The sequence below is a fragment of the Schistocerca gregaria genome, chromosome 2, assembly GCF_023897955.1.
Source record: "Schistocerca gregaria isolate iqSchGreg1 chromosome 2, iqSchGreg1.2, whole genome shotgun sequence".
NCBI lineage: Eukaryota > Metazoa > Arthropoda > Insecta > Orthoptera > Acrididae > Schistocerca > Schistocerca gregaria.
The window spans coordinates 503,634,681-503,651,852 of NC_064921.1; the positions used below are offsets into that span (position 1 = coordinate 503,634,681).

A 17,172-nucleotide genomic window follows, 5' to 3' on the forward strand; every position below is an offset into this window, starting at 1 on the left:
TGCCACTGTGCCCAAAAAGGTGGGATCAAGAAATACAGGTTCTTTTGCAGTTACTGCTTCTTGAATGCAAATGCTGTCACTGATGCGTACCCCATCTCAAACATTATGAAAACACTTGACAATCTGGGTCAATGTATATACTTCTTGACCATGGATTTTGAAGAGTGGCTACAACCATCTAGAAGTAGTTCTAAAAGACTGGCTGAAGACAGCTTTTTCCACACCATGGTGACATTACCAGTACTGTAGGATGCCGTTTGGACTGAAAAATACACCAGTGACGCTTGGATGCAGTGTTTCAGGCACTGAAACCTAAAAAAAAAATCATGGTTTATCTCAGTGACATAATTGTATTTCAAAGGATATGGCAGAACCGTGAAACGATTGGAAGGAGTTATTAAATGCTACAGGCAGCACAACTGACAGTCTGTGATGATATGTGCCATTTCATTCAAACAGAAGTAAACTATCAGGGTCATGTAATCAGTCAGGAAGGAGTAAAAAGTGATCAGTGGCTGATATGAGTTTTTTATTATATTGTACTGCCACTGACTACAAAGCAATTACAGTATTTTTAGGCCTCTGTAATGATTGTAGGAAGTTCATGAGGGATTTTGCACAACTTGCTGAGTCCTTGAATTGTCTATTTAAAAACAGGAGTGAAATCTGAGTGGTCAATGAAGTGTTAATCCATGTTCAAAAAATTAAAACTTGATTTGGTTTTGAGTTCTGTGTTGGTATTTCCTAACTTCAATCAAGAGTTCATCTTATGATATGATGCGAGCAGTATAACTGTTGGTTGTGTTTTGAGCCAAATCATGGATAATAGGGATCATCCAGTGGCTTATGCTTCAAGACAATTGAACATGGGGGAATGCAGCTGTTCAATAACAGCAAAAGAAATGCTAGCAGTTATTCATGGTGTTACCTACTTTCACTGTTATTTATAAGGACAAAATTCAAAGTAGTTACTGATCAAGGTTCCCTTAAGTAGCTGTTGGGACTGAAATACCTTTCCAGTAGATTAACTCAATGGCAATGAAGCCAAACAAGTTTAATTATGAAGTGGTGCATAAATCTGGGGAGATGGGTACTAACATAGATGTGCTAAGCAGGAAAACTGGAGCTCTGCAAGCCTTTGGCAAAAGCTTGTCAGAGTGGCAAAAGGCAATGGCCAGTGATATAGACTGTCAGGCTTTTAGATCTCAGCCATATTTTGTGACACACAATGTCTTGCTGTGCAGAAGTTGGAAGTGTGGACCACATTTTGTGGTTCCCGCATCATTCAGAAATTCCTACTCTGTAGGAATCAGCATGGGTTTCGAAAAAGACGATCGTGTGAAACCCAGCTCGCGCTATTCGTCCACGAGACTCAGAGGGCCTTAGACACGGGTTCACAGGTAGATGCCGTGTTTCTTGACTTCCGCAAGGCGTTTGACACAGTTCCCCATAGTCGTTTAATGAACAAAGTAAGAGCATACGGACTATCAGATCAATTGTGTGATTGGATTGAGGAGTTCCTAGATAACAGAACGCAGCACGTCATTCTCAATGGAGAGAAGTCTTCCGAAGTAGGAGTGATTTCAGGTGTGCCGCAGGGGAGTGTCATAGGACCGTTACTATTCACAATATACATAAATGACCTGGTGGATGACATCGGAAGTTCACTGAGGCTTTTTGCAGATGATGCTGTGGTGTATCGAGAGGTTGCAACAATGGAAAATTGTACTGAAATGCAGGAGGATCTGCAGCGAATTGACGCATGGTGCACGGAATGGCAATTGAATCTCAATGTAGCGAAGTGTAATGTGATGCGAATACATAGAAAGATAGGTCCCTTATCATTTAGCTACAAAATAGCAGGTCAGCAACTGGAAGCAGTTAATTCCATAAATTATCTGGGAGTACGCATTAGGAGTGATTTAAAATGGAATGATCATATAAAGTTGATCGTCGGTAAAGCAGATGCCAGACTGAGATTCATTGGAAGAATCCTAAGGAAATGCAATCCGACAACAAAGGAAGTAGGTTACAGTACGCTTGTTCGCCCAATGCTTGAATACTGCTCAGCAGTGTGGGATCCGCACCAGGTAGGGTTGATAGAAGAGATAGAGAAGATCCAACGGAGAGCAGCGCGCTTCGTTACAGGATCATTTAGTAATTGCGAAAGCGTTACGGAGATGATAGATAAACTCCAGTGGAAGACTCTGCAGGAGAGACGCTCAGTAGCTCGGTACGGGCTTTTGTTGAAGTTTCGAGAACATACCTTCACCGAAGAGTCAAGCAGTATATTGCTCCCTCCTACGTATATCTCGCGAAGAGACCATGAGGATAAAATCAGAGAGATTAGAGCCCACACAGAAGCATACCGACAGTCCTTCTTTCCACGTACAATACGAGACTGGAATAGAAGGGAGAACCGATAGAGGTACTCAGGGTACCCTCCGCCACACACCGTCAGGTGGCTTGCGGAGTACGGATGTAGATGTAGAAGTATTGCAAAAGACACATGACCACCTGTCGTTGGTTCATGGGGGAACCTAAAATGACACACACACACATATATATATATATATATATATATATATATATATATATATATATATATATATATATATATATATGTGTGTGTGTGTGTGTGTGTGTGTGTGTGTGTGTGTGTAGCCAAAAAGCTTTAGTAGAACAGTGCATGAAGGATTGTGTACAAATTTGCAGAGGTTGCCATAAACAACAAAACATTTTGCAATGCTTGGTTTGGATATTCTTGGACCATTTAATAAGACAGCAGTTGGAAATAAGTATATTCTTACAGTTATATAGACTACTTTTCCCATTTCATAGGAATGATATCAATTCACTACCTACAAGTGAGCACAGTTGCAGACACAATGGTTAATAATTGGGTACTGACATTTGGCACTTCTGATACTATAATTAAGAATTAGGATACAAATTTCATGTCAGACTTTTCGAGGAATTGTGTTGCCTGCTTCATATTCAAAAACTTCGCACAAGCCCTTTCCACCCACAAGCAAATAGATGTACCGAGAAGGGCGAGACATTATGTAAATAGGCAGCATGATAACTGGGACTTGTATCTTCAGTATGTTGTCTCAGCGTATAAACCCAGGTAGCATATGATAGAAAGATGCCATCTCTTTTTGAGGCTCTGAAATCTAAATTATGTGCTATAATAAGGAGACACTGAAAAAATTTGAAAAAAAATTGGGAGAAATTTGGCAGAATGGCAAATGGGCGTATACAAATGCACTCAAACATCAGGATCAGATGGGCAACATATGGGGAAAATGTGCAATATCAAGTGGGTCAATGGGTTTTAGTAACAAACCCTTATACACCAAATACAAAGGCACTCAAACATCAGGATCAGATGGGGCAACATATGGGGAAAATGTGCAATATCGAGTGGGTCAATGGATTTTAGTAACAAACCCTTATACATCAAAAGGAATAAAAGAAATTTTAACTAAGTACCGGGTCCATACCAAGCAATGGAGATGACATCACTGCAAAATGTATAGATGCAGCTTCCAATGGAGATGTCGACTATTTACGTGAGCCATGTTAAACACTTCATTGGAGCATTAGAGGCTTTGCCACAGATTCCAATACCTCATGTTATCTGGAATAAAGCATCTAAGAATCAAGGAAGTCAGTAGTTAAAAATGATCTGAATTCATGCAGCATATCATATGCATGAAGACCACCTGTTTTGTTTCCTTTTGTTTGTTATGTATATTTTTACTTGTTATTTCTGAACCACTGTGTTTTTTTGGGGGGGGGGGGGGGGGGAGGGGGGTTGTTTGACGTTTGCAGTACATAGTTTAAGGGGTTCATATTATTGAAGCATTCAGTAGTGGTTTTTTGTACCAATGCTTTTAGAAGGAGGGAAGTGTAGTGACAAAAAATTCCTTTCTATCAGATGGCACAGGAGGAAAATGGGTACAAGTGTGCACTAGAAAAGTACTAATAATATCAGAAATCAGGGAAACTTATGCTCTGATGTCCTTGGAAGAGTTACGGTTCTGCCAACAGGAGAGAATCACTGTCTGGCCAACCAGGATGGTTCGGACTTACACAAGGCATGTGGGATATAAGTGTTCCTTGCTGCAAAATCTTAACCCACAAAGTGTTGGAGGGAAGTACTAATCCCTTATACAATTTTCAAAGAATGTGCATGCATTGGATCTATTCGGTATGTACTCCAGAGGTTATAATTGTAAATTGTTACAGAAAAGGAAGGTCACGGGGTATGTCCAAGATGAAGCTGAAAGACATTGGAATCTTAATAAATGGCACAGTTTGTGACGTAATGGGGACAACATTTCATCTACCAGCCACAATTATGGGTACAACAGTGACTGAGCTAACACACCCTTTGCTGTTTTGGCCAGAGAAGTGATTAGAGTCACTGGCAGTCCAAAATCAAATATTTCTAAATGGTGCCTTAAATCCAAATGCCTTTTATTCCTTGGACCAACTAATAACATCACAGAAGAGGTGGATTTCCACAGCATAAATGTTGCAACACAACCAACAATACAACTAGAAGCAGTGTGACCAGATTATGAACATAAGCATTTCAGCTACCAGAACTGTAATAATTCTGGTCACCATTTGTATAATTTATGTTCATTACAAACAAAGAACTTCACAATGCCCAGAATTACATGTGTATCAGCTACTTGTTGCCTAGTTTTGCAATATGACAGAAAATACTCTAGAGTAATCAAAAAATCATAGATCTAAGCACTTAGTGTAAAAGGTTGATGGGGATGTAACTGAAGAAATTAGCTTCATTTTAAGAACAAATATATGCCAAAGAAATGTGAAGTAGTAGAACATGAATACTATTTAGTAAAGTGCAGAATAAAATTTTGTTGGAACCACCTGCGATGACACTAAGTGTAACATATTCATTGAGTATGCAACAATGGCATAATCAGTGTCAACACTCAGAAAAACTGGAGTACAAACAAGCAGGGAGCTCATTGATTCAGGCTGTGTGAGAGAGAATGTCAGGAACACCTGATTCAGCTCTGAGACAACAGTGCAGAGCAGACAAAAGTCTTCTGTAATGGGGCTATATGTAGTGACTTCACCTAGGCACGACACAAAAATGTCTTTTAGGCTGCAAACTTTGCATAAAGGAATGCTCTGAATCTTTGAAGTTAAACTTTAGGGTAGCCAAGAGCACTGACTGGCTCAGAAAGTAAGTACACATTCAGTCAGCTGTAAGAGGGCATCACTTTATTGACAACTATAAAACGTTCACCTTCTTTTCACTCACTCTCAGAGTGTGGCCACACCATCTGTATCACTGATATTGATGGGAGGCCAGCAGAAATAGTTGCAGGATGACCTGTTGAATATGACAAAGTGTCACCAGCTACCACCAGCTTGGAGTCTACTGCTATGAGTCTACAGCCAATCAGTTGTGGAAGGAACTTCAACCTTGCAAGCTGCATACCTGCCAGTCACGCCTGTGCTACCCGAAGATGAGGGTCAAACCAGTCTCAAACCAGTCTATTGTGAATGAAGAACTGATCAGCCCATCTAGAACCTGTTCACCTTTGGAGCAGGGCCTCTGTGCTGCCATTTCTCATCAATAAAAGTATTGCCTTATTAGCTGTATACTGGACTGTCTCGTGGACTGTCCTTTGTGTCACTCTTGAGTGTTCCACCTACTTGCAATCTCAACAATTGACAACAGAGACATGCAGATTTTTTGGGGCCGAGCCTGAGAGCAGCTTCATTCAGTGAGAGCACTGAGACTCCAACAGACATCCACCACCGTGCCAGGCTGCAGTGATGCGCCAGCTACCTTACCCTTCTACGATGGGGCCATGGTACTGAACCCAGCCAAAATGATGGTCACACAAGCAGATTTCTCACCACAAGCCGACACATTACCTTGCACCTCTGTGCAACACAGACTCAGCATGTTCACTGCTAGGCCGCACTGGGAAGAAGACAGAGTGATTGTGAAACTCTTGGAAATAAAATGACTGTTAATTAAATGGTGTCTTATTAGTTCCTTGAGCACCATAGGACCTCACTTGTGCACCTCTGCTTGACAATCCTTCACCTACATAGGAGGCCGCATCTGGTGAGCTCCTACAGTACCATGTCAGTTACTCTGAACAAATGTTCATCAAGTCCGCTAATAGTAGAAGGATGATTCAAGAAGTAATTCCATGAAATATCGTAGGTACAGGTCAATATTACACAAACTCAAAAGGAGATCCAAAACATCAGAGTTCTGTGAAGATCAAATCTCAGTTCAGTCATTATCTCTCAAAGTTTAAAGTTAAGCTCCGTAAAAGGAATACTAGGATGGCCCAATGGAGAAAAATCATAGCTCAATACAGAGAAGCTCAGCTTCAGCAATGAGTTAACCCAGAACCCTGAGTCCCAAAAGTCAAATAATAGGGGGCAACTGCAATAAGCACTATTGCAAGATAGCTAAAAAAAGACCCTGCTGACGAAACCAAAAAAATCCATGTTGAACCCATGAATATGATGTGGTTTTGAGCTTGCTTGTCAAAAAAGGAACTCCAAGAAGAACTAAGATAATAGGAAAAAATTTGGGGAAGCAAGAAAACACACTGCAAAAACTATCTATGACTTAAAAACATGATTTCAACAAGCACCACCTAGTACAAATTAATGAAGACTGCAAGAACAACAACATCCAAGGTGTCTATAATACTTTTAAAAAAAGTCTCAAAAGTATGTTTCCCCAAGTCTAATTCTCAGCTGGCCCATTGGTAAAGCTGCTTACAATAAGAAGTTAGATAAGAAATCTACTCACCAAGTGGCAGCAGAACATACACATAAAAGACAGTTGTAATTGGCAAGCTTTCGAAGCCAATGGCTCCTTCTTCAGGCAGAAGGCTTGAAGGGGGAGGAAGAGGGGTGAAGGAAAAGGACTGGAGAGGTGTAGGAAAAGGGGTAGATTTCGATAAAATCACCCAGAACTGCAGGTCAGGAGAGACTTATCATATGAAATAAGAAGGAAAGACTGATTGTTGGGGTCTGAATTGGACGAGATTAGAAAACCTGAGAGCTTAAAGGTGAAAGACAGGGTAATATGCAGACAGAGGTTACTGCTTAAACATCATGCATGAGTTAATAAGATTGAAAAGCTAAAAGCATTATACGTAACAAAGGTGGGAGGGGGGCAGTGAAAAATAGACTGGTAAGACAATGAAAGATATAGAAAACTAAAATGGAGTGAGGCAAAGAGTAGTTACAGTGAAGAAATGCTGAGATGGGAGAAATTAATGTAAATTAAGGCCAAGGAGTGGCAAGAACCAAGGACAAAGTAGTGCTAGTTCCCACTTGGGGAGTTATGAGAAATTGGTGTCTGGGTGAAGAATCCAGATGGCGCATGTGGTGAAACGGGTGCTGAGGTCATGATTGTCATGTTGCAGAGCATGCTCTGCAATAGGATAGTGTGAGTTGCCAGTAAACTTCTGCCTATTCTCATTCATTCTAACTGATTATTTGGTGGTAGTCACACTGATGTAGAAAACCGAACAGTGTTTATATAACAGCTGATATATAACATGTTTTGTTTCACAGGTGGCTCTCCCTTTGATAGTATGTGTTTTGCCAGTTACAGAGCTGTCAAAGGGTGGTGGTAAGAGGGTGCATAGGGCAAGTCTTGCAGCAGGAACAGTCACAGGGATAGGAACCATAGTGTCGGGAGTTGGGTGCAGAAGGAGCATAGGGTCTGACAGGAATATTGCAGAAATTAGAAGGGCGACGGAAAGCTGTTGTAGGTGTGGTGGGCAAAATTTTGACAGAATTGGTCTCACTTCAGGGCATGATTTTAGAATTTCACGGCATTGTTGAAGTAGCTGATTAACACTTTCCAGACCAGGATAATACTGAGTCACCAACAGTGTGCTTTGAAGTTGTTTTCTGGAGGGATCAGGAGTACCAGGATTGGATGTGATGGCCTGGGAAATATGCTTTTCGACTAGGCTGGTGGGGTAATTATATGCAGGGAAGCCTGAGGTGAGAATGGTGGTGTATTGCTGTAAAGAGTCTGCATCTGAACAAATACGTTTACCTCGGATGCCATGGCTGTGTGGGAGAGAATGTTTGACATTGAAAGGATGACAACTGTCAAAATGTAAGTACTGTTGATTGTTGGTATGTTTAATGTGGACAGAAGTGTGTATCTGGCCTTTGGTGAGGACGAGATTAGCATCAAGGAAACTGGCATGGGATTGAGAGTAGGGCCATGTGAAATTTAAATGGGAGAAGGTATTCAGAGATTCCAGGAATTTTAGCGAGTTAGCCTCACCATGGGTCCATATGGTAAAGATGTCATCAATGTATATAAACCAAACCAGGGTCTGAAGACTTTGGATCTCAGGAAAAACCCCTCCAAGCAACACCTGAAAAGGCTGGCACAGGAAGGAGCCATCCTGGTTCCCATGGCTGTACCCCTGATCTGTTTCTATGTCTGCTCCTCAAAGGCAAAGTAGTTGTTGTTAAGTATAAAGTTGATTAAGCTGAGTAGGAAGGATGTCACAAGTTTGGAATCAGGTGAGTGCTGACTGAGGAAACGTTCGGCAGCAGACTCCATGTTCATAGGGGATGTTGGTATAGAGGGAGGCGGCACCAATGGCGACAAACAAGGTTTGTGGTGGAAGTGGGACAGGCATGGATTTCAGACAATCTAGGAATTGGTTGGTATCTTTTATGGAGGAGGGAGTCTTTGTGCTATGAGTTGCAGGTTTGCAGGTGTTGATCAAATAAGGCAGATATACGTTTACTGGGTGCTTTGAAGCCAGCAACAATAGGACGATCGGAGTGATTGGTTTCAAGGAAGAAGGTAAAGGGTGGGGGTGTGTGGTTTGGGTGGGATGAGAAATTCTATGGATTGAGCTGTTAGTCCTTGTGAGGGGCCTGAGGTTTTAAGGATGGACTGCAGGTCAGTCTGAATCACAGGGATGGGAGCTTGATGACAGACACTGTATGTAGAGGTGTCAGACAGCTGGCGTAGACCTTCACTAATGTATACCTTTTGGTCAAGTACTGCAGTGATATATCCTTTGTCTGCTGGGAGAATAATGATGGTATCATCAGCTTTTAGGTAACATAGAGCCTGGAGTTCTGCAGAGGACAGGTTAGGGGGTTGTAGGGACCTGAAGAAGGCCTGTGAAGCACTGCTGGATGTGAGGAATTCATGAAAGGCTTGTAAGGCATGATTTGAGGTAGTGGTTGTCTGAACTGTTCAAGGCAGGGTTCAGTGTCAGGGCTGCTGTTCCAATGAATATTATATGTGAAAGAAAGTAGGTCCTTCACCAAAGCAGCATGATCAAATGCAGGTTTAGGGCTGAAAGTGAGACCCTTAGACGATAATACAATAATTCAGGGGGCAATAGTGCTTTAGATGAGAGGTTTAGGACACTGTACTGTTGTGACTGGTTCTTGGAATTATGGGTTAATCTTGGTCTGGGAGGCAATGGTGAAGCCTGTGGGATATGAAGGAGGTTGGCTAAGCTTGGTTTGTAGGAGAGAAGTGGTGGTTGATGATTAGGAAGTTTAGGAAGCTGCAGAGGGACAGGAAGGGAAAGGTAGTTTAGGAGAAGGTGGAATAGTTTTTTGTGGTGAAGTCTGGCCTGTTATTGCAGTTTGAAGTTGGCTTGGCAGATGATACCATTTAAGGAAGCAAGGGGAGCAGACAACCGCAGGATTTTGTAGAAGGAGAGAAGTCTGGTAGAGTGGAAATTGGCTGATGAGGCGTATAGGTCACACATTAGCCGTAAGGTAAGAGCAAGAGATTGCTGTATTTGAAGCTGTGAAAGGGCCTAGTGTAGATTAGGATTACATCCAGAAACAGGGACTTTAAATGTTAGGCCTTTTGGAGTAACTCGAAAGGAGAAGCAGGTTTCGAGAAACAAAATATGGGGGCTTAATTTTAAATAACTTTGTCATTAATTGACTGTTTTTGTTGTTACAATAATAAGAGTAACTGTCACATGCTGGCGAATTATTTTGAATTCAAATATAGCAGACCTGTCCACCATTAGACAGCTAATAAGTGTGTGTGGTGGTCTTTAGTCCTGAGACTGGTTTGCTGCAGCTCTCCATGCTACTCTATCCTGTGCAACCTCCTTCATCTCCCAGTACCTACTGCAACCTACAGCCTTCTGAATCTGCTTAGTGTATTCATCTCTTGGTCTCCCTCTATGATTTTTACCCTCCACGCTACCCTCCAATACTAAACTGGTGATCCCTTGATGCCTCAGAACATGTCCCACCAACCAATCCCTTCTTCTGGTTATCTTATTCAATACTTCCTCATTAGTTATATGATCTACCCATCTAATCTTCAGCATTCTTCGGTAGCACCACATTTCGAAAGCTTCTATTCTCTTCGTGTCCAAACTATTTATCGTCCATGTTTCATGTCCATACATGGCTACACTCCATACAAATACTTTCAGAAACGGCTTCCTGACACTTAAATCTATACTCGATGTTAACAAATTTCTCTTCTTCAGAAACGCTTTCCGTGCCATTGCCAGTCTACATTTTATATCCTCTCTACTTCAACCATCATCAGTTATTTTGCTCCCCAAGTAGCAAAACTCCTTTACTACTTTAAGTGTATCATTTCCTAATCTAATTCACTCAGCATCACCCGACTTAATTCGACTCCATTCCATTATCCTCGTTTTGCTTTTGTTGATGTTCATCTTATATCCTCCTTTCAAGACACTGTCCATTCCATTCAACTGCTCTTCCAAGTCCTTTGTTGTGTTTGACAGAATTACAATGTCATCGGCGAACCTCAAAGTTTTTATTTCTTCTCCATGGATTTTAATACCTACTCCATATTTTTCTTTTGTTTCCTTTACTGCTTGCTCAATATACAGATTGAATAACATCGGGGAGAGACTGCAACCCTGTCTTACTCCCTTCCCAACCACTGCTTCCCTTTCATGTCCCTCGACTCTTATAACTGCCATCTGGTTTCTGTACAAATTGTAAATAGCCTTTCGCTCCCTGTATTTTACCCCTGCCACCTTTAGATTTTGAAAGAGAGTTCCAGTCAACATTTTCAAAAGCTTTCTCTAAGTCTACAAATTCTAGAAACATAGGTTTGCCTTTCCTTAATCTTTTTTCTAAGATAAGTCGTAAGGTCAGTATTGCCTCACGTGTTCCAGTATTTCTATGGAATCCAAACTGATCTCCCCCGAGGTCGGCTTCTACCAGTTTTTCCATTCATCTGTAAAAAATTCGTGTTAGTATTTTGCAGCTGTGGCTTATTAAACAGATTGTTCAGTAATTTTCACATCTGTCAACACCTGCTTTCTTTGGGATTGGGATTATTATATTCTTCTTGAAGTCTGAGGGTATTTCGCCAGTTTCATACATCTTGCTCACCAGATGGTAGAGTTTTGTCAGGACTGGCTCTCCCAAGGCCGTCAGTAGTTCCAATGGAATGTTGTCTAGTCCGGGGGCCTTGTTTCGACTCAGGTCTTTCAGTGCTCTGTCAAACTTCACCCAGTATCGTATCTCCCGTTTCATCTTCATCTACGTTCTCTTCCATTTCAATAATATTGTCCTCAAGTACATCGGCCTTGTGTAGACCCTCTATATACTCCTTCCACCTTCCACCTTTCAGCTTTCCCTTCTTCACTTAAAACTGGGTTTCCATCTGACCTCTTGATATTTATACAAGTGGCTCTCTTTCCTTCAAAGGTCTCTTTAATTTTGCTGTAGGTAGTATCTATCTTACCCCTAGTGAGATAAGTCTCTACATCCTTACATTTGTCCTCTAGCCATCCCTGCTTAGCCATTTTGCACTTCCTGTCAGTCTCATTTTTGAGACGTTTGTATTCCTTTTAGCCTGCTTCATTTACTGCATTTTTATATTTTCTCCTTTCATCAATTAAATTCAATATTTCTTCTGTTACCCAAGGATTTCTACTAGCCCTCGTCTTTTTACCTACTTGATCCTCTGCTGCCTTCACTACTTCATCCCTCAGAGCTACCCATTCTTCTTCTATTGTATTTCTTTCCCCCATTCCTGTTAATTGTTCCCTTATACTCTCCCTGAAACTCTGTACAACCTCTGGTTCTTTCAGTTTATCCTGGTCCCATCTCCTTAAATTCCCACCTTTTTGTAGTTTCTTCAGTTTTAATCTACAGGACATAACCAATAGATTGTGGTCAGAGTCCACATCTGCCCCTGGAAATGTCTTACAATTTAAAACCTAGTTCCTAAATATCTGTCTTACCATTATATAATCTATCTGATACCTACTAGTATCTCCAGGGTTCCACCATGTATACAACCTTCTTTCATGATTCTTAAACCAAGTGTTAGCTATGATTAAGTTGTGGTCTGTGCAAAATTCTACCAGGCAGCTTCCTCTTTCATTTCTTAGCCCCAATCCATATTCACCTACTACGTTTCCTTCTCTCCCTTTTCCTACACTCGAATTTCAGTCACCCATGACTATTAAATTTCCGTCTCCCTTCTCTATCTGAATAATTTCTTTTATTTCATCATACATTTCTTCAATTTCTTCGTCATCTGCAGAGCTAGTTGGCATATAAACTTGTACTACTGTAGTAGGTGTGGGCTTCGTATCTATCTTGGCCACAATAATGTGTTCACTTTGCTGTTTGTAGTAGCTTACCCGCATTCCTATTTTCCTACTCATTATTAAACCTACTCCTGCTTTACCCCTATTTGATTTTGTGTTTATAATCCTGTAGTCACCTGACCAGAAGTCTTGTTCCTCCTGCCACTGAACTTCACTAGTTCCCACTATATCTAATTTTAACCTATCCATTTCCCTTTTTAAATTTTCCAACCTACCTGCCTGATTAAGGGATCTGACATTCCTTGCTCCGATCCGTAGAACGCCAGTTTTCTTTCTCCTGATAACGACATCCTCTTGAGTAGTCCCCGCCCAGAGATCCGAATGGGGGACTATTTTACCTCCGGAATATTTTACCCAAGAGGATGCCATCATCATTTAATCATACAGTAAAGCTAATATATTCACTGAAAAAGAACAAGTCACCTGGGAAAGACACAGATATTTTTGAAGTGTGGTTGAACATAGGAAGCAGTATGATTGATAACCTAATTGAGATAAACCACAACATCTGGGAAACTGAGGTACTTCTGTATGGCGAGTCCTTCACAATGATACACCCACTAAATTAGTAAGGTGTGTTATGTGTGACGGCTCTGTTAATTATCTACCAGATTCTTTCACAAGTGTTTCACTGCAGGGCAGAAAAACAGTTGGACTCATGAGTATCAAAGAGAGGTCATGAAAAGTTGTTCATGTACCCAACAGAACATGCATCTTGAATGTGTTGTCTTTCAGCAGAAACATAAATGTCAGACATTTGTAGTAACCCTAATAGTTTTCAAAATGGTTTAGAAGTTCATTGACTGAACACCCCTTCTCAAAATCCTGAAACAGTTGAGCTTTAAAGAACAAAATGAGAGTTATTATCCAACACACTCTTACTGACAACAGTTCCAAAGTAAATTTCGTGGGAGAGATTTCAGATACTTTTGAAATCAGGACAGAATTCAGGCAAGGATATGGACTCTCACTTCTGCTGTTCAGTTTGTACTTGAGAAAGTAGTCTCCAAGTGATGGAAAGGAATGAATAACAAAGGTGTTGAAAACATATTATGAAAAGGAAAGTTGCTACTGACCATATAATGGAGATGCCGAGTCACAAAAAGGCACAACAAAAAAACTGTCACAAATAAAGCTTTTGGCCAGTATACCCACCATCAAAAACAAACAACCCCCCCCCCCCCCCCCCCCCCCACACACACACACACACACAACTGAAACCACACTGTTAGCAGCAGCACTCTGCTACATGGTGAGTATATAATATTGTTACATTCCATCCTGGATTTTCTATTGTTTAAAAGTGTTGAAAACTGAGCCAAGCCTGTATGTAGGAATCTAAATGTGACAGTTGGTTGCCAAACCTTTGCAGATGGTGTCACATTTTTTTCTGGGTTGCTGGACACACCTGCAGTGTAAATCAATGAATTGAAGACTCAAGCAGCAAAAGTGCAGCTAGAGATCTGGTTTCAGAAACTGGGATTTATAACATGCATAAAAATTAGTACCCAAACTACTAGGGTGGAAGAAAGAAGTGGATAAATTCAAACACCTCCAGTCTATGCATTGTGGATCAGAAAAATGGAAGTAAGATATCAACTAACCAAATGTCTATAAGAAAAAATTAATATCCATAAGGCCAAGATTGGCATTAGTACACTGTCATATAACTGGATAATATATTCTGTAAATTTCTTTGTTATAGATAGAAAATATCTGAATGGGGAATTACAAACAAGATAATGGCAGCTTTTGAGAAAAACTTTGGTTTTTGTAAACTGAGATTTTATACCATAACATTTTAGTGTGTGTTTCATAGTTGTTTTTCATGAACTTTGTCTCTTTGCAGCCATCACCAAAGGCAGTGAGCGGAGTTGTTCACATCTACAATAAGCAGTGTTGAAGTTGCCACTCCCAGTCTTGTTCTTCATTTATTATTTCATATATACTTTTATCACCAACACCTCTCTGTATAAATAAAGATCACAATGGAAAATGTGATAATAAGGGAGGCAAGGAGAGAAGACTGCAAGGAACTTAGAAGATTGATACAGGTGTGTTAGTTACTTAGTCACATGCTACTTAGATTATTTGAATGATTCTTTTATCAAACGTATGTGGAACAAGTCAGTTTACAGGATGTGTGTACCTGATAAGTGTTTCTGGTAGTGAAAACATTACATTATAGTCCTAGTCATGCAACTCCACTTAAAGTCAAGGTTGTCTTACAGCCTACCAGCTTTAAACACAAATTTGTTCATACAATTGAAGGTGTTGTACAGGAGAAATGATTTAAATATTTTAGGTTAGTTTTAGAATGTCAGATATTTTATGATGCTGAACAAACCATCCAAACTTTTTGTTGCTGCCTATTGAACTCCTTTCTGAGGCCCTGACAGCTTTAATAATGGGTAATATAGGTCATTGTTCCATCTAGTGTTATAGATAGAGCCATCACTGTTTTTCTCAAATTGTTATTGATTATTTATGACAAATTTATTTAACAAATATGTAAGGGTTGATCAAAAAGTTTCTGTTCGAAGGCTGTACAGTCCAGAATCGGTATGCCAATCAAACAAAAGCATCATGAGCACTGAGGCCATCTTCCTGCCATCACAACACGTTCGGTAAAACACGTGTCATGCTGTGTGAAGAAGTCCATAACTGCCTGCTACACATCCTTGTCTGAAAGGAATTGTTAACCATTCATAGTCTTTTTTAAGGGACAAAATGCAGAATAATCACATGGGGAGAGGTGAGGACTGTAGGGTAGGCGCTAAAGTGTCCCTCACTTAAGTTGGCATAACTTCTGCATTACAAAATTCGCGATGTGTGGACATGCATGACCAGCTTGGAACTTGGTGCACCAGTCCACAGAAGTGCTTTTCAACAGGCATGCTACCCAATACCAATTCCTCATTTTCCAATGAACGTCTACCTGTCCTTCGGCACCCATGGCAAAAATAGCAGCACATTGGTTTTGTTTGGCTGCATCTGGTAATAATGCCACCATAGTTCACATTTCCCTTGCTACCTGTTAGTGCTTATATACCTGCATTGGAGTCATACTACTTTGCATCTATGCTGCAGCTATGTCCTCAAATAGAAATTCTCTGATCACCCATTGTAAACATTGTGGTAGTTATTTAAAATCTGTAGCTTCTACAAGCTATACCTACATGATATCTGTGGCTGAAAATCACATATTATTCTTACTGCTTGCTTTTGTGCAATCAATACTTTCTTTCTAAGTGATGAACTACCCCAGAAAATTATTTCACAAGACATAGCTGATCGGGAGTATGCATGCAGTAGCCACCACAAAGGTCGCGGAAGGCGCTCATTGGCATGGCGCATCACGGATGGTAGTTGCCGCAAATAGAGTCCCGTCCACCAGAGGGCATGACCTCTGCCAGCGGAACAACAACAACAACAACACAGGTAGCACGGGCCGTGCCCAGTCAGTTCACATCGGGCATGCCTATGAGACAGTTCCCGGTCTACTCTGAAGTGCGACGGAAAACGTGAACTGTTTTACTACACAATTGGCGACGAGTAGGGCCGTTCTTTCGCGTGTTGCGTCGTTGTTCCAGTTTCGCAGCTTATCCACGGCATGGAGGATTTAGTGCGGGTTTTGGTTGAGCAGCAGACGGAGCTCATGGCCACCATGAAACAAGTGCTTCCGATGTTGCTCTCCACGCCGTCTGCTCCAGTGCCGTTCCCTCCTCCCTTTCCCCCATATGACGAGACGGCGGAGGATTGGGACGCGTATGAACATCGTCTTTGGCAGCATTTCCAGGCGTTTCATGTTGCCGATGAAGAGGTATGTCATGCTCTTTTCTTTTCTTGGATATCTCCCTCACTGTATCAAGTTTTGCGGCAGCTAGCGCCGTTGCAGTAACCCTCGTCCTTGTCTTTTGACGCATTGTGTTCATTACTGTTTTCATATTATCGCCGCCGCACGCATGTTGTGGCGGCTAGGGTCGAGTTCTATCAATGCAAGAAGCAGCCCCATCAGTCTTATCGGGCGTGGGCCGCTACCCTGCACGGTCTTAGTCGCAAGTGTCATTTTCTCACGCAGCAGTCACGAGAGTTGTATGCCCACGTTATGGTGCATGACGTCATTGTTCGTTTGGCCCCTGAGAGGGAGGTCCAGCAACGGGCCCTGCAGTTAGAAGACCCTTCCCTCGAGGAAGTTCTGTCCATTGCTCAATGGTATGAAGTCTCTCACGCCGCCGGTCAACAGTTGGAAGCGTGGTGCGACGTCGCGGCGGTTCAGGGCGGCGCAGCCGCATCCACTGCGTCCAGGGTGGACGATGTGCAAGCGGTACAATCTGGCCGTTACGACCGATCCCGCACAGTGCATAAACATTGTTCCGGCCGCCGGCCCCTGTTACCATCCTGTGCTTCGTGCTATATACATCACGATCGGTCAGAGTGCCCCAGCATTGGGCCGTTTGTCACAAATGTAATAAAAGACACATTGCTAAAGTTTGCCGCTCAGCCTCGA

The 17,172-nt window shown here is 41.6% G+C and overlaps 1 protein-coding gene across 3 annotated transcripts in view; it reads left to right on the forward strand.

The window, feature by feature from the left end:
• The window catches only part of LOC126328647 (thialysine N-epsilon-acetyltransferase-like), a 133,139-nt gene that overhangs the window by 25,021 nt on the left and 90,946 nt on the right, over nt 1-17,172 (forward strand). For 2 of the 3 annotated variants that reach the window (XM_049996056.1, XM_049996057.1), the window contains exon 2: nt 14,512-14,716. In XM_049996056.1, the coding sequence (XP_049852013.1) occupies nt 14,651-14,716 (66 nt within the window). In that variant the 5' untranslated portion in view covers nt 14,512-14,650. Of the gene's footprint in view, nt 1-14,034; nt 14,250-14,511; nt 14,717-17,172 lie in introns of all 3 variants that reach the window. The other variant, XM_049996058.1, reaches the window with a different exon arrangement.